Genomic DNA, 25,622 nt, shown 5'->3' on the forward strand with positions numbered 1-25,622 from the left:
TTTACCTTCGATCACGTTGGCTTTCTTTCATCAAACAAACATATCGTCATTGGAAATGTAGCGCCGCTGTGTATTCCGTTTTCATTGCGCCGTTTGGCCGGTGCTGTGTGCTGCGAAGAAGGCTGAACACCGTCACGTCTTTATTCGGCGATTATATCACTGTTTAAAATGCGAGCACATAAAGACTTCGCATGCTTTACATGTATGTTTCACTGTTTCGACCCCTTTAAGCTCATTAAGTTTTAAAACCACTTCAGTTCCCCTTTATCATAATCATTTCGTCTGCTACATAGCATAACTCCTAACAAAAATAATTGCTTCTCATTACATATTGCAAATAGAAAGAATTGATTTATTTCACAACAATAAAAACTTGTATAAATTACACAGTAAACTCTTTTGTTGCAAACAGCCAAGTAGAACGCTTAGCTAGTTAACGGACTAAAGACACCATATTTTGGTTGCATGTTTTCTTGCTTATAATGGTATAAAAGCCATTAGTATACATGGATCATCAACGATCGCTAAATAATTTTTCATTGTGTTTCACGATAAGGGAGTAATTAATCATTGACATCCACCTGAGCGCAGCCGTAGTGCTACAAAGGGAAGCTAAAGAGTTTTACAGAAACTTTGTAGTTGAAGAAAAATTCATCCTAATCCAAGGTTCGAACCTGGGACCACCGCTCATCGGAGCAGTCTCTCTACCAATTGAGCTAACTGGGATCGCTAGCTTATGATAAGGCGAGAGCGAATTGATCAATAACTCAAAGTTGGAATGGTGTTGGTGCAATGTGTAGGGGTATCTCCCAAGGTGGAGTTGATTTGTAATAAGGGAGTGATTACTCATTAGCATCCACCAAAGCTCATCTATCTGGCTACAAAAGAAACTTAAACAGCTTTCGTAGAAACTTTGTAGCTGAACAAAAAAAGTTCGTCAATTGGTAGAGTGACTGCTCCGGTGAGGCAGTGGTCCCAGGTTCGAACCCCGGATTAGGACAACAACTATCAAGTTCCTGTGAAAGCTGTTTAGCTTTCCTTTGTAACCATATGGCTGTGATTTGGTGAATGCTAATGACTAATTACTCCATTATTACAAATCTGCTCCATCTTGGGGATTCCCTTAAACAATGCATCGTGCTCTTTTGGTTTCAGTTTTGCCAGCCTCGTGATAACTGTGGCACTAATGTTCAGTATAAGCCACGTGAGGCATGAAAAAACTGAATTGTAATTGCTGCTTTGTCATTTAATTGTTGTCATTTTGGATCATGAGACATGCTGGCTTAAGCATTGTGCTGCATTAAAATAAAGTTCAGGGTTGGAGCATTATAGTTAGGTTTGGATTACTTTAAATTGAGTTTCATCAGCTATGGGAAACGCATTTAAATTTATGGACTTTGTTAGTTTCATTGACTGTTTTCATTTTGCCTAGTCAAGCACTTCAAAAATGAATGAAATATTAGTAACATCAGCCAACTAGTGAATAACCAGTGAATGTCTTCTATGTTTTGATAATCTTTCAAGATGGCATCCTTTGATTGGAATTATTCATGGTCATCTGGCAGAAATATCACGGGTGTATGGTATGGTATTGGAGAATTAGGCTTAGCAGAGTTGTCCTGATGGATCCCTATTTTACTTCAAGTGACCTGAAGAAAGAATAAAGGTGTAGCATTCATTGTGCTAATAGTTATTGGCTTGCGAAGTTTGAAAATTATTATGGCTTGCAAGTGATTCTGTAATGAAGTGGGCAGTAATGCTGTTGTGTAGCACTGAGAATGGGGAATGGTAGTTGAATGTTGTCATCATGATGAAGTGAAAATATTTTCTTCAAGATGGGCCTGATGAAAGACTGGAGCTGCACTGACCATTTTATCAATGGTTATTCAAATCCTTTAGATGCTTCACATCCACCTCTTAAATGCATTCACTACCATGGATCTCTAAACATAGGGCACATTCTAGGGTGGCCTGGCATTATTTTACTCCATTATGGCACCATTATTACCAAGCCCACAAATGTAAGACTCTACCCCTTCTTGGACCAGTGTAGCTGATCAAACCATCTAAAGCCAAAGATCAGCTATCCACCTACAGCATGCTCTGAAAGTCAACTATAGGTTCTTCATACTATGAATGAAGGGCCCTTCAGCACTAGTTTTCTATTTTGAAATGAAGCGACTATTAGAGCTATTAGCTTGCAAAGTTTGAAACACTCAATTTGGCTTGCAAGGGAGTCTGATAAGTGGGAAGCTATGTTGTGAAGAATTGAGGCATGGCTAGGTGATGAAATTTGGTGCTCTTTTTTCATGTTGCCCTGGGCAAAGTCCACTTGTGTTGTGTGTGCCTATACAGGCGGTGGTTCACTGGGATCCTGTAGACAAGACAGTGCTGGCAGATGAGCAGGTGGATGCTGAGGGTCGCTCTTGGCGTTCAGGTGCTGTGGTGGAAAAGAAAAACCTTCGACAATGGTTTATTCGTACTACCTATCTTTCCAAGGTAACTTTTCTGCTTATTTAATTAGCTCATCTTTTTGCATTTTGTGCTGTAAGCCAGGGCAGTACTTGCTTCACATTCTCATTCTGTGCCAGTTTGCAAGATGGGTAAAGTTTTAAAATTTCTGAGAAAAAGCTGCAGCCAAGAGAGTGATCATAAGTGAATGCTTTCCAGTAAAATTGCAGGTCAAAACAAAAGGTTGACTTGTGTGGAGGTTAGATTTTTTTTTTTCTTAGATCTATGGTGAAATAAAATTGTGTAAGTTGCAAAAGTTGTTTGACAAGCTGTGTTCAAGTAGGTGTGTGCTTGTGTGAAAGTGGTAGTAAGAGTTGCAGTCTGCTCACCTGACAGCAAGGCCTTGAAGGATAGAGGAGAATTGAAGAACCTGCTGGGGTACTTTACAAGCAAGTGCACAATGCACCTGTCTGTTCCAGACTGCATTCTAAGGCCACAAGGAAATTCAACTTTTTGTAACTCGCATGTCCTGCTATCAATTAGTTTTGGCTGTACAGCCAAAGGTTGATGGGCATCCTGGTACTGATACTACCATATTTTGAAGCAGTGTTTATAAGTGTCTGTGATTACCTTTTGCACAAGAAGACAAAAATTGCAGAATGCACCATTGTGCAGAGGAATGTGTGCTTGTGTAATGTGTGTAACAATAAGACAAGCTTCATGCTGTAAATCTCAGCACATGTGTTCTCTGTATGAATACCTAGATAAGCTTTTGCCATATAGCCTGGAGGAAGAAAATTGGTTAAATTTAGTTCTGCAAGTTGCTGACTTACAGAATCCACTTGGAAACAGCAGCTTTAGGTACAGTATATATTATAGTGAACTGTGAAGCCTATTTTTTTGTCTGTGTGTGCATGAGCTTGAAGCTAAAAGACTGGGGTTGTTTTGTCCCTTTAAGTTAGAAATCTTGCTTTCACCTTCCAATGCCCTGCCTGCTGTCAGGACCTCCTCTCGGGCCTTTGTGACTCGGAGCGCAACGACTGGGATGACGTTGGTCCCCTTCAGCGTGGCTGGATTGGAGAATGTACAGGCTTTTCATTTGAGTGGAATGTCATCGACAGCAGTGGAGCACCTCATTCAGATCTGCTGCGTGTATGGACTGAGCAGCCTGAATTCTTGGGTGCTGTGACATTTGTGGCCCTCTCTCCGGACCATAGTCTGGCACTGTCCATTGCAAGTGGCTCTGATGGTGCTGCAGAAAAGAGAAGTTATTATGCACTCAACCCCATCTCAGGAAAGAAGGTCCCACTACTTGTGTCCAGCAAGTTTGAGTTTCCTCGGGCTACCAGTTGCCATTTGGGTGAGTCCAGTGTGGCAGTCGCTGGCTGACAGCTTGACATGGAGCCGATGTTACATAAGCAGAAGTGCCTTCCAGGGCTTGCATGCCAGATTGTCGCGGAACCAACTTTGCGTCCACTTTGGAGAGCTCACGAGCATTGGGTAATCCAGGTCCAGGCTCGCCTCAATAGTGATCACGACCACCCGTGTCTTTATAACCATGCATTTTATACATTGCCATGTATTGGCAGTTTTTACGTAATCAACACTGTGGTGCAGCAGTGGCACAAACTAGTTCTCAGAGGATTGGTGCATGGAGAACCAATTCATTTGGTCTGTTGCTCAAGTGGTTTGCCGGCACATTCATACCTTGTTAGAGTTTCGAGGCAACAATTAATTTTATAACTGCTCTTATATGGTTGCTTGTATGTTAGCGAGGTAGAAGGGCTGCTAAGTGTGGTGTGAGTTGTCTGGAGCCAGTGACACGGAGAGCATTGGGAACAGGAAGTTTCCACACTGTAATGGAACACTTGCAGGACTTTTATTGAAATGAGGTGGCATGCCACAAACTGCCTAAACATAGATTGCTTTGGCCAAAGTCTTGTTTAATAATCAGGTTCGTTATCAGTGTAGCACTGAGCAGTGTCTTTGCTTTTCACAGCGCCATCACAGTTGACGAACTAGCCTTAACCAGCCATATGGGTAAGCACGTACTGTACTGAGACTTCAGAGAAACACTCAGCATTGATATAAACAGATAGATGAGTAGTCATACCAACTCATGACCTGATCAAAAAATAATGACCTTGGTTCCCGCGGTGGCTCAGTGGTTAGGGCGCTCGGCTACTGAGCCAGAGTACCTGGATTCGAACCTGAGCGCGGCGGTTGCGTTTCAATGGAGTCGAAGCGCAAAAGGCGCCCGTGTACTGTGCGGTGTCAGTGCACATTAAAGGTCCCCAGGTGGTCGAAATTACTCCTGAGCCCTCCGCTAGGGCACCTCTTCCTTCCTTTTTTCTCTCAGTCCCTCCTCTATCCCTTCCGGTACGGCGTGGTTTGGGTGTCCACCGAGATATGTGAGGCAGATACTGCGCCATTTCCTTTCCCAAAAAAACAATTTTCATTTTTAAAAATTGGTTCCCGACTTCTGCAAAATGGCCAGCAGGTGACACCAGCACCTTGTCTGTTTACACTTGTGTGGGGTACTGTCAAAGCAGAGTTTACATAGCACTTCTGTTGTCAACTCAACTGCTGAGTGGTTCTCTTGCATACATTTTTTTTTTTGTCTGGTCGCAGGCACCATGGTGACTCGTTACTAACATGCTTTTACACTGTGAACACAAGGCTTTTGGTTCAATTTCAACCACGGAGACCACAAAACAATGTATGCAAGATGTAAAAAACTGTTGTGAACTGACATTTTGCTGTAGGTTAAAAGGATCCTAGATGCTCAGGATTATCCCAGAGCCTCCCCATACAGCATCCTGGTAGCCTATGTCTACCTGTAGCAAGTAAAAATTTATCTTGCACTGTGGTGCACTGTGGCCACAGTGTTCTTGTCATGTGCCAAGCTTGCTTGTGCATGACAAGGTGCTGCTTGCTACAAACATCGCTGTGCATAGATGACTAATGGGCGCATTTTAAGCACAAACGGTTTTGTACATGACTTTCTTACTAGTGACAGCCTTCATTATGCCATGCGTGTATGGTTATGTGGGGCTTTGTTAATCACAGAGGGATGATGTAATGATTGCATTCAAATTTCATTTCTGATTCTTTTTGCTGTCACTGGGCTCAGTTACTCAGTCGGACAGATGGTACAAATTGAATAGAACCAGACTTAAGCAATTTTATGATATTGGCCTTACATTTATTGCAAGGCTTCAGTCCTCTGCCTGAAAAAAAAAAAAAAAACCCTAGCACAGGGCATCAGTGCTCCTTGGAAACAGTGCGTGGAAATAGGCGACCTTAATATTCTTTTTTCCACCCATGCATATGATTAGAAATGTATACCAGTGTTTATAGTCTGTCAGGGTGAATAATATTCATGGGTACAAATAAAATCCAACAGGCATGGCTTTATAAGTGACAGTGTGTGGTTTTTTTTTTAGGTTTTTTTTTAGCTTGCGTGTTTACTGTGCGAGTACCTTGACAATCATTGGGCCTCGCTTACCTTTAGGGCTAAACGCCTAAAATTAAGTGTTCAGTTTCGTCATATACCTGCTATCCAAGCCTTTATTGTCTACGTCATGGGGAGAGTAGTTTATCTCCAAAGCACTTGTCAGCAGTCTACTGCTCCGGTATGTGCCAGATGGTTTCAAATACCAGCCATCGAAAGTCTGTTTCACCCATAAGAGGTGCCACCATTAGCGAAGAAGCTTGAGTAAATTGTGTAACTTAAAAACAAGCACGACTCTGCTGTGGCTAGCCACAGAAGCAGTCCTCCTTAATGCCACCATAGTGGACCAATTGAGGCACATCACTAGATTGTAAAAATTGCCAACTGTGTGCACTACATGTGTGGCTGCATAAGTAGGAGGCTAGGTCATCTGCATTATCCAAGTGAGCTTGGAAGGAGGGGAAGAAAGTGTGTCTCACTAGAATATATGGGCTTCTGTGGGAGCTTTCATAAGATGATCTGTCGCATCTTTTTGCCGGAAAACACTAGAACAAGAGGAAGAAGTTATGATTTGATGTTATCTGGGTGAGCTTAAATGAAGAAGGAGGAAGCAGTTGTAATTGGTACAATAGGTGGGAATGCATTTCTGCAGCAGTTGCACCTAGTTTTGTGGGTGTATTTGCAGGTCTTTTTATATATGAGATAATTATTGGTTTTGCCAGTATTTCTGTTCATGATGGAGAATAAGATGTTCAAGGAGCGTAAATTTAAATTTAGCACTGAACGTTTTGTGTGTAAGATATATAAATTTGTAATTATGTTGTGCAATTGTTTATTGAGTAAAATCTTGCAATCCTGGGTTGCTACTGAGAATGTGTCTTAGGTTAGTAATCCTGTATGGTAGCCTAGGATGTACAAGACTGTGAGGCATATTATATAATTGTGTGCATGTTTTAGTTAAGTGTTATCATGGAATTCATAGGGAATTCATAGAGTTGTAAAAGTGTGAGTATTAATCCATTTACTTGGAGCTCAGCTAAACTGAAATATTTTTGCAATTCATTTGTTGGCACACAAGTTCTGTGCACACTGCACATGAATTTGACATGGTAGTCTAATGCAAAGCCAACAGGCAAAACTAAGCACATTCCACATACCTTTTATCACACAAAATGAAGGGTCATGTTTCTCACAATATTATTTGGGCAGTTGCCTTCATTGCATATTGTTATGTGTTGACAGCCCTCTTGATAGGGACCACACAGGGACACATACTGGCAGGCACAGAACCTACCAGCTAACATAAGTGAATTTCACTTATGACTGCATGTTGTAAAGTAAGCTACCCAGGTGATCATTTGACCAAGCTTCAGAGCCCTTATCTGTTAATAAGATGTAGGGAAATAGAAGACAGCACGCGACTCAACTCTGATATTGTGTGGTATAGCGCCCTGACATATGTCATCTTGCTAACCATTTGTTGACATCCTTATGTTTTTTTACCAAATGTACTGCTATCACCGTGGCGATTTTTTGCAATATTTTTTCACGAGTAGTTCTTTATCTGCTGTTGTCATAATTTCCTCACATCAGCTCATGTGAACATTATACAGCCAAATCAAGCTGGAGGCTTTGGTGGGCACAGCTCGCAGCTGTCATAATGATTACCACGATAACCTTGCTTATCAATGGTGGCAGAGTGGAATCATGAGTGACATCACCTTCTGCTTTGCATGAACTGTAATTACACAAACTGCATAATTGAAAATAATTTTTTGCAGAAAAGAATTAGCCACAGCTTGCGCTAAGCACACTGATTGTGGCTTAAACGTGCCAAAATTCCAGTTTTCTAAGTACTATATACACAATGTATAAAATCATATTTAATGTCCCTTTAACGATTTCAGAGGAAAAGTAACAGCACTTAACGCTGCACTCATTGCGCATATTAATACGTAGACCTCGTATTGTATATCTGAATTCGGTCGTGTTATCTTCCTTGATGATACCCTTCGGAAGTGCATCTCAAGCAGAAATGGCCTTAGATAAATTTGAGAATTGAAGATGAACATCAAAGCACACACATGAAAGATGCTTTGGTTTGGCTAACAGGGATGCCACACACTTGAAAGAAAGACAGGAAGTTAGTCATGTGAAAAACTATAAGTCTTGCTTTTCAGCATAATGATCAAGTGTAATGACACTAGTGACCATGGTACATAAGCAACGAGTGCACATTTTTTTTTCAAGTACTTCAGTAGGGTTGTCATGGGAGCCAGGTAGATAAGGCATAATGTATTTCATATGACCAGCAGGAGTTTCATGTAATGCCATATTTGTAATGTTAAAAACAGTGTAGCGTGCTTTAATGTAGTATAGGTGTCCCCAGGAACAGTATGAATTTTACTGCCATTTGAGGTACCTAGTTGTATATGCAAGAAAACAAAATTTTGAGTTGTTTTTGTAGAATGTGACTGCTCCAATGTCTTTTGACATTTCATGTGCCTTTTTTATTACTGACCTTGTAAGGGCCTGAAGAAAGGAAACTATGAAAAGAGGTCACTCTTGTTTTGTTAGATTGCAAAAAGTATTGCCTTAACTTTGCTAGGTAGTCATATCATTTTTTAATATTTAGTGATAGCATTGATTAGTAAATTGATATTACTTGGTCTAGCCCGAGCTTTGCTTGATTCATTACAATATTCATGAGGCGCATTTTTATCCAGGCTTTGTTGCTGACCCTACACCTTGAGCTTGGCGCATGATAGCCTTTGATGCTTATGTGCCATTAAACCCAACACAACAAAACAACAAGATTTGTTGCTGAGCTGAGGCATTTTTAGGTAAAGGTATTGAACTACCGCAGGAGTTGACGATGTCCTAGCTGAAATTAAAGTAAGGAATAGGTCTTATGCAGGGCTTGTGTAATGTGCAGAATAGATTACTGGTAGTCCATTAGTGTGACAAAGTGGACACCTATGAAAGGGAAATGTAGTCAGCAACAGCAGTGACATGATTTTAGTGATGAGGTTAGGAAGTTAGCTGTGTTATGATGTGTGCGGCTGGTTAGAGCTGACGTAATTGGAGTTTACTGGAAGAAGCCATTGTTTTGTGGCTGTGATATGGCTAATGATTACAACAGTAGTGGTTTAGCTACAAAGGAAAGTTTTATGTCAGTTTTGTTGAAAAGCCTTTAAGCTTTGCTTTGCCTCTTGGTATGTTGCCTTCATTGTCTTTTTTCTTGTGGTGGTGCAGCAAAGTGTATTTGCTATAATTAGCTGAGAGGAAGGCCTAATTCTAAGCATTACTGATACTATAATGGACATTCCTGCAGGAACTCCTAGTCTGAGCAAAGACGACCTTGAGTTTGCTGTTGAACACAGTCTTGAAGTGATCAAAGTTGTTGATGATCATAACCCTTCACATCTCATCAATTCAGGCACGGTAAGTGTTAAATTACTTATGGTAAGTTTGAAAATAGTGTGAATGATGCTCTCGTATTTGAAAGAGGAGCTAAAGGGCTAAAGAAAGCACACACTGCTGATTAGTTCTACCAGTCTTGCCTGCCAGTGCAAACTTTCATGCATGGTTTTCTTCTGAAGCACTTGCGTGTAGGGGGAATTCAGTGTTAGATGTGCCTGTGTGCGTGCACATGGGATATTGTTGGGAAACGTTTTCGTTTACATATTTGTTTAATATAAGTCTGGTTGTAGTGCCTTGTTATAAAATTAACAAGTTAATGTTGGAGAACAAGTAAGTTAATGCATTTGAATAACCTGGACAAAGTAGGAGGCAAATGTGCGAAGACTTGACTGAACTGGCAAACAAATGCAGTGCCATGTAAGGGCCAAGGTTGATATCATACACGAATGCAAGACTACTATGTGAGCATTGGCTGTAGTGCTTTTGAGTGTGCGATTCTCATAACAGCCTTTTTATGATATGCATGATTGCATTTGTGACCTGTTTTTGTTCACTGCTGTGCACTGACCGTGCACTGTGGTAGCTGACTGGCCTTTCTGCAAAGGCTGCACGGCTACAAGTGTGCCAGCAAGCTCAGCTTGAGGGCAGGGGAGGCTACCCATGCAGCAGCCACCTCAAGGACTGGCTTATCTCAAGGCAACGCTACTGGGGCACACCCATCCCCATCGTGCACTGTAGAACTTGTGGGGTAAGCTGTTGACTCAATCTGGCAAATAGGCTGCTGTGCTAGGCAGAAATGTGCATGTATTATAATGCCTAGTGTTTATGCCAGATTCCAAATACAGGTTGTTCCTGTGCCATATGAAGAACTCCCAGTTGAGCTGCCTCTCCTGGACAAGATTACAAAGGAAGGTGTCTCGCCATTGTGTGGTGCTCACGACTGGCTCAACACGCCATGCCCCAGGTTTTATGCCTTTTTCTGCAGTAGGATCAACTGCCACTTGTCACGAGCAGTAGCAGTAGTCATGAGCATGAGGACCAAAAGCATTAATAAATGCTCGGGTGGTCTGCAAGAAACTGGAATAAAACTGTAGTATACCGTAATTGTCATAGATATGAGAGTTTAAAAGCAAACGAGTTTTGAAGATTTCACTAAGTAATAGCAATCTTTACTGGTACTATAATTTTACAGTACAGTTCAAACGCAAAAGCACATATAACCTGCATGACTAGCTCTGCCACCATATTAATTGCAGTGTAAAGCATTGCTGATGACATGGCCAGCTTTTCTGCTCTTTGTTGAGAGATCCAAGGCCACAGATTAGATTCATCCTCTTGTAACACTCTTGGCATAGCACTTAAATATAAGCATGTGGTGCCCTCAATCATGAGTAGGTAAGGCAGATTTTGACCTTGCAAAAGTGTCTAGGTACTTGCTCCTTGCTCTTCTAGGTGCATGAGGCTGCTGTTTCTTTGCAAATTTTTAAAACCACACACTGAGACATAAAAATAATTGTGTACACCTATGCCTATTTGTTTGCCTGCATTGCTTCATTACAATTCTTGTCTTCCAAGATGAGCAAAGCAGGCAAAGACATTGCATGCATAATTGCCTTTATTTGGGCATTCTAGTCATGGTAATGTGAAACAACACTTTTGTAAGCATAATTTTTTTTTTCTGGAGCTTGAGTTATTTCATTTTTTTCATTGTTCCATCTGCTTAATATGCAATGACTGGCTAGTTCGTTGCATACGTAGGACTACAGCGCAGTAGCAACGTGGTCGAGACAAGAAAAGGATGCAAACACAGGTGCTGACTAATAACTGCATGTATTGTCTCGACATGGCTTATATAGGCACCAGGCTCGTGATGACACAAGGAAACAAAAACAACTTGCGCATCTGCTGTGTAAAGGCCTTGGTGATGCACTGCTTAAGGAAGTGTACTTTGAATAATTTCGATATTAACTGTTTTGTGGTAATCTGTACTACAGTGTTGATAGTGGGCACCTGCAAATACTCTGGTAGTTTGACATTTGTTGATTTCTGTTGACTGCTAGAGATCAGTAATAAAGCTTAACATTTATGAATTCATGAGAAAACGTGACAAGAATAGCAGTTGTGCAGTATCTTCTGGGACGGGGTCGCTGTGGCTGGCAGAGGACTGCGCCAGTCGGAGATTTTTGGGGGAGGTCTCAGTCCTGCAGGAGACATTGTTTGGCTGATCGTGATGATAAATACAAAAGAGTCTTGAGTTCCTTCATGTTTTTTCTAAAGGGAGGATTTTTATTTGTTTAAAGCCTACTATATTCACACTAGCATGAGTGAGTGCAGGCACATGTTGGCCCTCCACTTTTACTCTTTGAGGTGAAGAAAGAGCCACTATATGTAAGTTGACAGAAAACCTCATTACCTGTTGAAAAAGAGTTGAATTACATTGTCTGTAGCTGTAGTAGGTTATCCCAAAATTATTGAGAGGTTCCATATCTCTTCTCTTGTGCGGCCAAGCACAGTAGCATCGAATGACCGAAGCCTTATTGCTTTTAAGGTTCTGCAGCTTTCGGTTGGTACATTTCACAGTCATAATTGAGGTTTTCTTATGAACATTGCATGGCATGTTCTTATGTTTCTAAAGAATATGTATCCCAGAAGTCATGCTTAAAACAATTATCATTTTGTAAGCAATGTGGAATTGATTTTTATGTGCGCCTTGTTGTCCTTGTGTATTGGTATCATTGTGCACGGTTTTTGCGTGGATGTTTTTGATATTTCCTTGCGTTTAAGTCCCATATGATTCCCATGTTCATTCCCAAGTGATTGCTAAAGTTTTCAAGTGGAAATTCATGATGCAGATGCAGTGGGCCGGCAACCCGTGAGACAGACACCATGGACACATTTGTTGATAGTTCCTGGTACTACCTGCGCTTCCTTGACCCAAACAATTCCGAAAAAATTGTGGATCCAACAGTGTCACATGACCTAATGCCTGTTGACCTCTACATTGGTGGCCTTGAGCATGGTGAGAAGCTAGCTGTTTGAGGCATCTGCATGTTGTTTATAATTGAATGCTAGTTCTTTCGCATCAGGTGTGCTACACATTTGCGCTTAGATTTTTGTGACTGCCTGAGAAGAATATGCAATCCATTTGCTTGCACCTTTAATAGGATTTTACTTATAAACTATGAAAAAAAAATTTATAAACTGTGAAAGAAAAAAATACAGCAAATCTTCATTCCGCTGAAGCCTACTGATGCAGAAATGTAGCGTGACATTTAACGAAACATATTGCTTCGTGTGGGTATTCCACGAAATTGCGTTACTTTCACTCATCACACCAGATGCCTTGAGTCGCTGCAGAATCTCTTGCATGCACAGTAGCATCAATGAATAATTCCAATAAAAGATCACTGTGTCACTGAAAACTTCTTTATTCGCACTCTTCATCAGTCACTTTATCCTCTTTTTTTTTTTCATTGCAATTCAGCTTTGAACTTGCAAAGTGGAAGCATATGGTAGGTGAAATAAGAACCATACAGAATCACTTCATATGTGTTCATATGTGTTCCTGATATCATAGTTGGTTTTTGAGGCTTATTAATTATCTGTGACACAAGCCAACGGTATCTCCATCCGTCCTTGTACAGCTGCACAGTACTTTTGATCCCTTGTCAATAAACATAAAGGTTTAGCAGCTAATAAAGTGTCATCTTATTCACCTTCACCTTCCATGATCGAAACTGACATTATACTACAGACTGGACATAAACGATGATTTCACTGAAATTTTCACTATGCCACTGCTGCCTTAGAGGATGCCAGTAGTTGTAGGTCATAATAATAATAATAATCATAATAATAAATTACTTATGAAGAAAAGAAAGGCATGGTAACTGATTACCTCTTGATGGACACCTCAATCACACCATGGAGGGATGGATTCAGAATGGAATAAAAGAGCAAAGAGGCAAGGTGAAGCCATAGTCATTAGCTGGGCTACATGGCAACCATGTTTGAAGTTAGAGTTTTTGAAGACAGAAAGGGTGTAGTAACACAAGCAAGTTCCCTTTAAAGTTGCATGGTACAGTTTGTTTCTGGGCGTAAGTCATTTTATTGTGAAGTGTGTGTATTTCTAATTAAACAAAATTAAAACTTAGAGGATTTATGTCTTGTGTAGAAAAGCCTATATTTCATTGCTGAAACAAAGTGTATATAAGAACAGCAGCATTAATTTCCTTACTCACAGTTGTACAAAAGGCAACAGAGTGTGCCAGAAAAAAGCTGATGGGTGAACCCCTCAGCTATACACCACTATGTGGCTAGATTCGGTACCTGTCTCAAGATTGTGTTAGGCTTCAGAGCAGTGTAAACAGATTACTGCTGTGCACGCATGCAGCAAGCGTAGTGAAATTGGTCTGCTCACCCTGTAAATAGGCATAATACTGCCATCTGTCAGCCCTGCATCATTCCACTAGTGTTACAAAACTTCTAGCTTAAGCCATGTTTATCCAGCCATTCTTGGAATTTGCCAACATAGACTGATTCTCTTTCACTAAAGATAACAGTAGAACACATGAAAAGTAGCAAAGGAAAGCCTTGCACTTTATCTTTAACTGTTATTATTGCACACATTCACACACAGAACTTTTGCGTGCCGCAGGCCTCCACAGGCTCTCTTGCCGTGCTGAATTACACCGTCTCAGATTTTCATACTTACTGCTTAAAAATTCATTAATAATGTCCCCTACAGACTTTGTTCACATTAACCATTCAACAGGAACTTGATACAAGCATGCATTCACTCTTGAAGAATTTTTGTGTTCCAGTAATACCTTCTGATATTCATTTTTTCCACAAGTAGTTGGAGATCGGAATCAGTTGCATCTGTCGATTAAAGCTCAGCCAGCTGTGGTCAAATTTATCCAGCTGGCGAGAGCTTTGTTTTCACATTTCTTTTGGCATGTCTCTATTAAGCATGTGGGAGGTGTGGGGTTAGATCCCCAATGTCGCCTGTGAGCTTTACCCTGGCCTGGTGCTCGGCATATTGGGGTAAAATGCTTAGTAAATTGGTCCTTAAGCCTACTTTGTGTAGACGAATACACCTTGTGCTATGGTGCTCTTTGGCCAGTCATCATCATGAGTCAGTTAATTTTATTTTACTGCAGTGTATTTGTCAGATGCAAGTGCTGTTATTGTTTTATTTGCTTCATTCCTTCTTTATTTATGCCACATGTGATCCATATCACATGTGGCATATCAGCCACATGTTGAAGCCAGCCATGTGGCATATCAGCCTATTGTTGAAGCTTGAAACTGAAGCCATTGAAACTATACTTGTGCACATCTTGTTTTTGTCCATTCTTGTAAAAATCCCAAAAAAGGGATCGCCAGTATTCCGAAATAAATAAATAAATTTGGGGAGTACTGAGCGTCAAGTTTCGGTACCACATGACAGATGGCGCAGAATTTGTGCAGCATGGGTGTGCAGCAATGGGTGGGCACAAAATCGCCAAATGTATTCCAGAAGTGCCAGGTGGAGGCCAAAAGTGCTCTCTATCAATTTACAGAAACTCACTTGGGCTTTTAACTTGCGTGTCAAGGTTCGTCTTAGTCTGCGCACTTATTACATTTTATAGGTGGTCAAATTTTTTGGTTTCTAGTGAGTTAACTATATTGAACAGTTTTTATGCTACTTGAATGACATGCATTATTGTGCAGAAAGCATTCACTCTGTGTTTGATTTTGCTGCAACACTATGTGCCCACAGTGATGGCGTACACTGTTTCATACTTTCTTTTTTTTATGAGCACATTTAGGATCTTTGGATTTCTGATGCCACAACTTCCTTTCTTGTCATTATTCGGATTTCCAACTTTTGCCATCCAGCTGTGATGCACCTGTATTATGCTCGGTTTGTGAACCACTTCTGCCATGGCCTGGGCTTAACCACAACCAAGGAGCCTTTTCTGAGAATGCTTGTGCATGGAATGGTGGTGAATGAAACTTTCAAGCTTCGTGCCACTGGCCAATACCTGCCTCGTGATGCGGTCATTCAGAGTGAGTTCTGGTATTCATTCATTAATTTTGTTTGTATGTTAAAGCGGCAAAATTCACCCATTCTTGTGTTGCTGGTAAGGGTAGTTTTGTAATTGCTGTATTTTTTGTATCTGCCTCATGTTATCCTGAAAGAGGGGTCCAAGCTGTTCCACAAGGACACTGGCGAGCCAGTTGTTGTTGACTGGGAAAAGATGAGCAAGTCAAAACACAATGGTGTTAGGCCAGAGGTAACCACATTCCATTGTTGATTGTCAGCTGTTGTCCAATTTAAAACCTCTTCTGTCAAAAGTTGTGATGTTTTACTGTACTCATATTATTCATGTAGTTTCTGCACCTGTTCTACTTATTTTTTCTGGTTGGTGTTTTGCAAAAAAGCTCATGCATAAGTTTTGTTCACCTTTCTCTGCAAACACTGTTACCTGCTCTTGATACAGTTAGATGAGTTGTATGCATCAGTGATTCAGCTGAAGTGTGAGGGAACATTTATCCTTCATAAAAAAGTCTTCTGTCTTGTTCACAGAGGCAATGATCTTCATTGCCAGACATACACTATAATACTAGTAGAAAATGTGTGCTCCGTCACTTGGAAAATATATTTGGCGTGTGCAAGGTCAGCTTACAGAGTTAACTGGTCACATTTATTTTAAATATATAGCAATATAGAATATTGGGTTTGTAAATGGCATCACGGAGATAACATGACAGTAGTGGTAGGAACACGGAAAATGACTCTGGCACCAGTGTTGTCTTATGTGTTTCTATCATTTCTGTCCTGTTATCTTTGCAGTGCCACTTCAAAAGTATGTTCCAATTAGCCCAGCTAACCACGTCGTACTATATATAGGGTATTTCATGTAACGCGAATGAAAGTTTTATGCAGGGGTGGCACTCATTAATAATAATAATAAACGCCTTTATTTTCCAGAAAACATATTTACGTATTTAAAACAGGTCAGAAAAACAGTGATGCAATTGTAGTATTTAAAAGTTTTACGTAACAGGTTATGGATAAAAAAAATTAAACTTTGAATCATCAAAGCTGCATTAAAAGTTTTAGTAGTTAAAAAGTTTTATAGTGTTTAAGAAACCCTGGATGTTTTCATTTTTGTAATGGATGCAGCTTTATCCAGAATGAGCAGAAATTTTGCAAAAACTTTCCATGTGGTTTGTCCGAGTATCAAAATGTCCAAGCAGTGAGCACCTTTCTTTGAGCACATTTACTGGCAGCAGCTGTGGCATACCACAGTCTATGCAGCCACATTTGCTGTGAGAGCATGTGAGCTGCCACAATACCTGGTACCTCCATGTTCTTGCACATTTTTGTTAAATGCATGAGAATAAAATGTTCAGAATAAAGCTACCTTTCAGAGATGGTGCTTTTGCTATGTTGACTTCATAAAACTTCCTCTTTGATACCATTCACATATCTCCAGTGGTTTAAACATTAATAAAACTCAACTAATTTTGAAAGTTATTCAGAAGAAAAAAAAAAAAAAACCTCCTTGGCATGCTGTGTAACTATAGAAATACTTGTTTGATTTTGAGTCTTGCAAAATGAACTGTTGTATTTTTTAGGCTTGGTTTATTTTTGCTGGTACATATTGCATATATTGAACAAGAGTGAAATGCAAAGCCTTAAGGGAATAGTAAAATGCATTCATGCTGGCTGCAAAATTTTAGGCTTTTATTGAAATGTTGAATTAGGCTGTGGGTTCATAATTGCATAGCTTTGATTTCTGTGTTCTGAGCAAAAAACTGTTGTATGAAAACCTGCTTTTTATATGTTCTTTGCCTGCATTGCAGAATGCATGGTCGCCAAAAGTATGTCCTGTGCCCTGTGTTTAAGCTTAACTTTTATACAAGCCCAGCCCAGGCATTGCTAGACTTCCTTGCAATTGTTCATGATTCATAATATAGAGGGCAGAATATTGCTACATAACTGTACTAAAGTTTTCTTGATAAAACATGCATGAACACTGATGCCATTCTGCTTTATAGTATCAATGTCAGCCTGCAGTGTGTGAGGAATCTGAGAAGTGTCAGCTATGAATTTTCTGTAGCCATAAATGTGAGTCTTTTGTTATTGCCTTACTCAATGTGGTGGCCATTTACACTGCATAAATGATGTTGAGGCAACAGAGGAGAGGAACACAGGAATGTCAGTTCTTCTGCATTATCATGATACTTCTTTGCTTGTTTTGCTAAACACAGGATGTAGTTTTGGAACATGGCATAGACACTACCAGGTTGTTCATCTTGTGTGCCTACTCCCCAACATCACGCTACAAGTGGCCTAGTCCTGGCAAGTTCCACTTTTTGGAGTTATCTGGTTTTCATAGGTTGCCTACTCATGGCTTTGTGTTGTGTTGGTATGTTAGTCATCTGTTGTTTTGATGCTGCATTTCATAGTCACCTGATAATATAAGTTTCTGAAATGGTGGTATGTATTTATTACTGTTTAGACAGTTAGCCATTGTAAGGCTGTAAAAATTGAACACTGACATGTGACTAGTGCAAGCTAATGCTTTGCTGTTTTTTACCCATGAATCATGAATGAAGGTTACTGTTTTACTTTTAAGATAGTATTACATATTGGGGGTGTGTGCATATGCAATATTTACAAATATTACATTTAATATCTGTCTATTTGAATTGGTGACCAAATCAAACTTTGCATGTTCATAACTATTCAAAGTTATAAATATTTGATGAGCATTGTATGAATTATTCTCAAATAGCTTTCAAATACTGGGTTATGATGCAGTTTCACGGTATTTTTCGACAAGCAGCTCAAAAGTAGCCCGCATTCTAATGTCGGGTTGACTTACCGCCATGATTGATTTGTGCACGAGGAAGGGTTTAGTGCACTGTACTGCATTCCATATATGCAGCTGCCATCAGTAGAAACAGTTTGTGTGCATGAGGCTGTTTTGCTGTTTCAATGTTTTTCATCCTGCCCACAGCAATTTAACTGTGCCACTGCTACCGCATTTTTTTTTTAATGTGCGCATGCTGTTGCAGCAAACGCAATTATGTCTTTCGTTTAGCTTGTGTAGTTTCTTGACACACCTTTGCTATGACGCTGTGACTTATGATGAGGAAAAAGCAAACTGGGAAGCATTTGAAAAAGCGTACTGTCTTCATTGGCACATCCATGTTATGTCAGTGCCTTAACCTTATGCATGCTTGTTTGTTTTTGATAAGCACTGTGTGCAAGCCTGTCCTTCATTATAAGTTACACTTTGTGACTGATGCTGGCATGACTGGTCTTTTCTACTGGTCTGTAGAAGCAGTGCCAAGCTCCTAATCCGGTTGCATCATTATCTCTTTATTAATTACAAGAGCCCAATTCAGTCTTACTTGAACTTCCTGGCACTGTGCTTGCCTGATGATGCCAGCATGTGAATGCGGTTCCAAATTTAAACGCATGAAATGCATTATACAGTTACATACCGACTTTTCCGTGTCCATTCTCCTGATGACCGGTCTCTTGGTGTCTGCTTTTTTTTGTCCGTGTGTCGTCTGTCCACACAGGTGTGTACCTGTGTAAAAGTCTGTCTACTGCTGATCTGCACCTGTAGTTATCCTTTGCATAAGAGCACCTGTGCAGATGCTGAATGCCTCCAAACAGACCAGCTTCCCCTATACAGCTGGTGTTGTTATCCATGGGATTCAGTGGGAGCCCACCTCGCCAACACATGTCTAAGCTCACCTAAGCAATAAAAGAGCTCCCATGTAGGTACAGGTGTAGATAAGAGCCTCAAAGAATGCGTAAGCCTCTATTGGAGCTCCATTAAGAGAAGCGCAATGAGAACGCGCCTACTGCATAAAGGAATATCCTACTTTGTTACATGAAGTTGGTTAATTTAGGCATGGCATAGATTAGACGACAAGCTTTTCCCTTTTCCTCACAACCGCATTTTTAGTCGAGTCTAGCACAGCAGTGCATTTTTAAAAGGGTTAATATGATCTTATTTTCAATAAAACTGCTTTCTATATACTTCTCCAGCCTTCTTGAGCAGTGTACACCAGGGATTTTCCTGCACACCCCATAGGCCGGGTGCACACACCTTGTTTTTCTGGACGCACCTTCTTAATTTGTAATGGATTTTTTTTTTTTTACACATGACCACAATGGGGAATTTTGTTTACTGAATCTACGAAATATAATAATGCTAACACATGCATCCGTAGAATGAGACAAGAGTTACGAGACACAAGCGCTGTAAATCTTGCCTTTTCGTAAATCTTGTCTCATTGTGTGGCTGTATGTGTTAGTGCTGTTACATTTCTTGGATCCAGAATGCACCAGCTCGTCCGGAAAGAAGTCTTAATGAATTTTGTTTAATAGCGCCAGAAGAAGGGCACGTACGCCAAGGGACACTTCATCCATAGCTGACTTAAGGTGGCAGAAACCACGACTTCCACACAAAAGAAAGTATGGTGACCCTGCTCCAACCCTAAATGAAACACCATTACCAGTTAAACAAGAACAGAAATTTTTAGGCAGAACTTTTGAGAAAAAATTCGCATTCCTACCCCACATAAATAAGAAAAAACTTTGATTAAACTCTCGGTGTTCTGAAAGTGATTTCACAAAAATGCTGGTGTTCTGGCAGAACTTCTCATTTGCATATCAGCTGTTCTGTACTAGGCTGTTGTTTAGATTGCCAGTCCATCATACTTGAAACGACTGGACCTAGCACACAACTTAGGTTTACGTTTTTCAACTGGCGCGCACAGGACATCGCCCATAGATAGTCTTTATGGGGAAACCAGTGAACTATCACTAGCATCCAGAAGAACCATTTTCACGTGCGCACGCATCTTCAAAATCTGTTCATTACTGAAAAATCTCTGTTAACCCGTCATTACAAAAACACCATCCAGAACGCTATTCAACAATAAACCCTGGACCAGTGCTCCTCCAATTTGAGGAAAAATGCCAAGAACTAAACATACTGGATGCACTTCCCGATACTGCCTGGAGAGCTGACCCACCGCCACTTTGGTACAGTTTCCCCACTGTATGTGACTTGACATTAGCACACATCCACAAAAAGCTAACTCCACAAGAATATATCCTGCAAAAGCTTTTCACGCTAAACGAAACTTACAAGAACTACACAGCTTTTTACACGGATGTTTCTAAAACAGCACTTTATGTTGGAAGTACTGTAATACAAGACAAATGGGAGGAAATAGTAATGGTGCCTGAATGTGCATCAGGTTTCATGGCCGGATGTCACGTCATTTTCATGGCTGTCAAAAAAATAATACAGAAGAAGAGTATCTTCTGCACTGAATTCCTCAGCGCAAGCACAGCACTGCGCTCCAGAAACACAACAGAACCCCCCCTTAATAGGAGATATCATAGATAATGTAAACAGCTGAAACACAAGGACTTGTAATTAAGTTCTGCTGGGTACCTAGCCACATTGGAGTCAGTGGCGAGATAATGCTAAAATAGAGCAAGTAAATATACCGCATAAAGATTGTACGCAATTTGTACAGCGAGAAGTGAGCAAAATGGCAGGTTTCATGGAATAACGAAGTAAACAACGAACTGCATCTAATGACGCTGATCGCTGGAGAATAAAATCATGTGGTCATCAAGAATGCTTCATCAAAGTACTTTTATGCTGCTTTCGTATTGGACGCACTCATTTAATGCTCAACTTCTTTCTTGCAAAACAACCTAGACCTACATGTGAACTATGCGGGGAGGTGGTCACCACAAGCCACACCTTATTTGAATGCATGGCACTCAGTGAACTAAGGAAAAAGCATTTCCCACAATTTTATGATGAACGCGTCCCATTCCACACCCCAGCTTACTCTTAGGACAAAATTCACTCATCAAAATTTCCTGTGTAGTTTCGTTCTTAAAAGGAGCAAAGCTTCTGAATGAGTTATAGTGTTTTAAAAAACCTTTCAGCTCCCTCCCGCCAAGCAGATGTATTAAACCTTGTATTTGGCACATGGTAGCGTTGCTTATGTGCCATTAAACACAACACAGTGTTCACATGGCTGCTCTGTCTATGTTCATATAATGACATCATAACTTCAATTCAAGGGCATGTCTACCCGTTGTACTACTATGTAGTGGAGCATGACATTATTCTGTGGCAGTGTGTTTTCTCATTTTATATGTGGACCTTGTACAGTAAACTCTCAGTTGTACGAACTCCGGTTTATCGAATATTTCAGAATAACGAACTTTTTAAAAAGCCCCGGCAGTTTTCTTATAGATTCTATGCGCAAATGTTTCACTTAAACGAATTTCGGAATAGTGAATATTTCAGTAGTAGAACTTTTTGACGGGTTAGTTGGTACATTGTCTTGAAAGAATGTCGTACGCCAAAAAAGGACGAAACAGGAAGGAAAAACACAGAACAGGAAAGAGGCGCAACTTCCAACTTTAATAACAGGAAAGGAAACCAGGCGCTCTTTTATAGCCGCTGAGCTGCATGAGGGTGCGTGAACTAAAAAACAAATGCGGTGGTGGACGAGTGATAACAACACTACAACACAGCACAACAAGTCATAGGGAGGTCGCTATTACAAAAGGCATGTTGAAAACTCATGCGAGCGTGAATGATAGCACAGGTTGAACGATTATGAAAAAGGATAAGAACTACCTCTAAGATATTAACAATCATGAAACCGATTGAAGGAAGCAGGCGGACTTTGCAAAGGGCATCTAAACGAAACCGTCCAAAAAAGCTAGTTCGTTTCTGGTGAGGAGAACAGAAGGCGTGCTAACGCAGTTGTCTTTTCTTTGATCAATATAAAAAGCCTCAATGACTTCTCTTTCGATTTTTTCCTTTGCCCTGGCTAGAAACCTGGTCTCCTGAAATTTCGGAAAACAATCTTTACACCTGCTACAATGTAAAGCTAGATTGCTTCCCGTCTTGCTTTTTAGGGTCACATTGTGCTGTCGAGCACGCTCATTGAAGCACTGTCCCGTTTGCCCCACATATACTTTGCCACACGTCAAAGGAATCCCGTATACCACATTAGTGGTACATTTTGTGAACATTGTTTGATGTTTGACAGTGCAGGCCTTTTTGACCCGCTTTCCTGACACCATCGGACATATGCTTGTCAGTTTGCAGGGGGCTGAAAAAACCAGCCGCACTCCGTGCCTGGAAGCCACTTTTTTCAAATTGTGCGAAAACCCATGCAGGTAAGGTATGACCTGCACAGGTTTGTTTCCAAATTCCCGCTTGTAGACCGGCTTTTTCATTTTTTGAAGGAGGCTTTCAGACACACTGGTGACCAGTTGCAATGGGTAACCTGCTGACATAACTCTTCTGATCTGATACTGGAAGCTTTCACTGATTTTGTGTGGACAAGATTTTTCTAGGGCCGACCTAATGCAAAGAGAAACTATTCCTCGTTTTACTAATTTGGAGTGGGCGCTATCGTAAGCTAACAGAGACTTCTTTGAGCGAGGTTGATACATCCAACAAACGTGGTTGTTGGTAAAGGAAATCTGTAAATCCAAGAACTGTATACAATCATGATCTGGCTTTTCATGCGTGAACTTCAGGGACGTTGACTTCGAGTTAAAAGCGGTCAGTACGTTTTCGATATGCGAATCTGACACAAAATCAGTGAAAGCTTCCAGTATCAGATCAGAAGAGTTATGTCAGCAGGTTACCCATTGCAACTGGTCACCAGTGTGTCTGAAAGCCTCCTTCAAAAAATGAAAAAGCCGGTCTACAAGCGGGAATTTGGAAACAAACCTGTGCAGGTCATACCTTACCTGCATGGGTTTTCGCACAATTTGAAAAAAGTGGCTTCCAGGCACGGAGTGCGGCTGGTTTTTTCAGCCCCCTGCAAACTGGCAAGCATATGTCCGATGGTGTCAGGAAAGCGGGTCAAAAAGGCCTGCACTGTCAAACATCAAACAATGTTCACAAAATGTACCACTAATGTGGTATACGGGATTCCTTTGACGTGTGGCAAAGTATATGTGGGGCAAACGGGACAGTGCTTCAATGAGCGTGCTCGACAGCACAATGTGACCCTAAAAAGCAAGACGGGAAGCAATCTAGCTTTACATTGTAGCAGGTGTAAAGATTGTTTTCCGAAATTTCAGGAGACCAGGTTTCTAGCCAGGGCAAAGGAAAAAATCGAAAGAGAAGTCATTGAGGCTTTTTATATTGATCAAAGAAAAGACAACTGCGTTAGCACGCCTTCTGTTCTCCTCACCAGAAACGAACTAGCTTTTTTGGACGGTTTCGCTTAGATGCCCTTTGCAAAGTCCGCCTGCTTCCTTCAATCGGTTTCATGATTGTTAATATCTTAGAGGTAGTTCTTATCCTTTTTCATAATCGTTCAACCTGTGCTATCATTCACGCTCGCATGAGTTTTCAACATGCCTTTTGTAATAGCGACCTCCCTATGACTTGTTGTGCTGTGTTGCAGTGTTGTTATCACTCGTCCACCACCGCATTTGTTTTTTAGTTCACGCACCCTCATGCAGCTCAGCGGCTATAAAAGAGCGCCTGGTTTCCTTTCCTGTTATTAAAGTTGGAAGTTGCGCCTCTTTCCTGTTCTGTGTTTTTCCTTCCTGTTTCGTCCTTTTTTGGCGTACGACATTCTTTCAAGATGAATATTTCAGTTTAACGAACTCGCTCAGAGGACCCAGGCTTATTTTTCCCATCAGTTCAACGAAGTTTTGAGCCCTCCACTGCAGGCGCAACCGATGCCCGCCCTCATGACAGAGATCTGTCATCAGCTGGAGGTCGATAGCAATAGTACTTCGTTTGAAGACTATGCACTGTGTGACAGTGCACTGATTACCTGTGCTGGACAGACTGATCTGGAGATTGTTGCCAGTGTTTGTCCAGAAGAAGACAAGTGCGATGAAGAAGAGGCAACTGCAGAGCCAGTTTCAAGCCCTATATAACTCTAGCTGAGGTTGTAGGGTGCATCGGAAAGTTCAGAGACTTCGTGTCTCAACAGCAAGCTGTGCCAGAAGAAGTTTACAAAAACATTGACTCTTTCGATAGTTTTGTAACTTCTTGTGCTTTAAATGTACAAGTGCAGAAGAAGATTACTGATTTTTTTTTTCAAAGTGAGAAAGGCAGCGTTTTAACTGCTATGCACCTTGTATAAGTTATGTATAAATTCCGTTTCACACTTTTGACACTATGGATGCCATGTCTTATGTTAGTCTAGTGAATATTCAGTTTAGTGAACTTTCAGTTAAGTGAACTATTTCCTTCGGTCCCTTGAAGTTCACTCAAGTGAGAGTTCACTGTATAGCTGCCGCGGTGGCTCAGTGGTCATGGTACTCGGCTGCTGACCCAAAAGACGCGGGTTCGATCCCGGCTACGGCGGCTAGAATTTCTTTGGAGGAGAAATTCTAGAGGCCCTTGTACTGTGCGATGTCAGTGCACGTTAAAGAACCCCAGGTGGTCGAAATTTCCGGAGCCCTTCACTACGGCGTCTCTCATAGCCTGAGTCGCTTTGGGACGTTAAACCCCATAAACCAAACCAAACCAAACCATGTGGACCTTGCATACTGCTTCATGCACTACTTAAAATTTTAAGGTGGGGTTCTTTGCATTGGGGAGCCTGACGACGGAATCTAGTCTTAGTTAATCTAGTCTTAGTTTTATTTTATGGATGAGTGCAACTGTTTCATAGCATCATGCTGTAAGGATGGAACCGTGCAGTGTTGCATGGAAGAAAACTGCACAGCGGTAAGCTTCATTATAAGCTTGTTGCATCCAGGCACCTACTTCTTAAGCAGTCTGCTGGCATAGCATCTTTCATGCACTACGGTATTGTATTTTCGTCAAAATTTTGTGGTGAAGTGATAGTACTGTGTTTTATGAGCTTCCAGTGAGCATATTCACTAGTCTCTATGTAAATAGTTCTTCTGGGAACAAAATCTGCTGAGAAAAAGAAATTGGATCATTCAGTGAGCTTTTATATGGAATCCTTGACAATATTTCTTCCCTAATCCTAATGGTACTTTGTTGCAGCGTTTCGTGGTATTGTCAGCTGGCAGGAGCGGCTATGGCTGACTGTGCACGATTTCCGGAATAGTGTTGGACGATCACTGGAAGAGGCACAGTCAACTCCTGAATTTGCAGACCGAGAGGCCCACTATTACGAGGGCAGAAATCACCATGTAAAAAATGTAATATCTTGAGCTTTTTTTTTTTTTAAAGTGAAATTGCCAGAGAAAATTTTGTTTCAGTGCATTCTCTTGCATGCA

At 40.9% G+C, this 25,622-nt stretch overlaps 1 protein-coding gene across 3 annotated transcripts in view; it reads left to right on the forward strand.

Annotated features, from left to right (window-relative positions):
• The window catches only part of LeuRS-m (Leucyl-tRNA synthetase, mitochondrial), a 49,654-nt gene that overhangs the window by 16,474 nt on the left and 7,558 nt on the right, over positions 1–25,622 (forward strand). For 2 of the 3 annotated variants that reach the window (XM_089580572.1, XM_089580574.1), the window contains 10 exons: positions 2,356–2,499; positions 3,454–3,811; positions 9,240–9,349; positions 9,912–10,076; positions 10,174–10,292; positions 12,181–12,347; positions 15,212–15,382; positions 15,515–15,609; positions 17,594–17,684; positions 25,387–25,544. In XM_089580572.1, coding sequence (XP_089436698.1) covers positions 2,356–2,499; positions 3,454–3,811; positions 9,240–9,349; positions 9,912–10,076; positions 10,174–10,292; positions 12,181–12,347; positions 15,212–15,382; positions 15,515–15,609; positions 17,594–17,684; positions 25,387–25,544 — 1,578 coding nt within the window. The remainder of the gene's footprint in view (positions 1–2,355; positions 2,500–3,453; positions 3,812–9,239; positions 9,350–9,911; positions 10,077–10,173; positions 10,293–12,180; positions 12,348–15,211; positions 15,383–15,514; positions 15,610–17,593; positions 17,685–25,386; positions 25,545–25,622) is intronic. The other variant, XM_089580573.1, reaches the window with a different exon arrangement.

This window comes from Amblyomma mixtum, chromosome 3 (genome assembly GCF_055824585.1).
Source record: "Amblyomma mixtum isolate Tamu chromosome 3, ASM5582458v1, whole genome shotgun sequence".
NCBI classification, from domain to species: Eukaryota; Metazoa; Arthropoda; class Arachnida; order Ixodida; family Ixodidae; genus Amblyomma; species Amblyomma mixtum.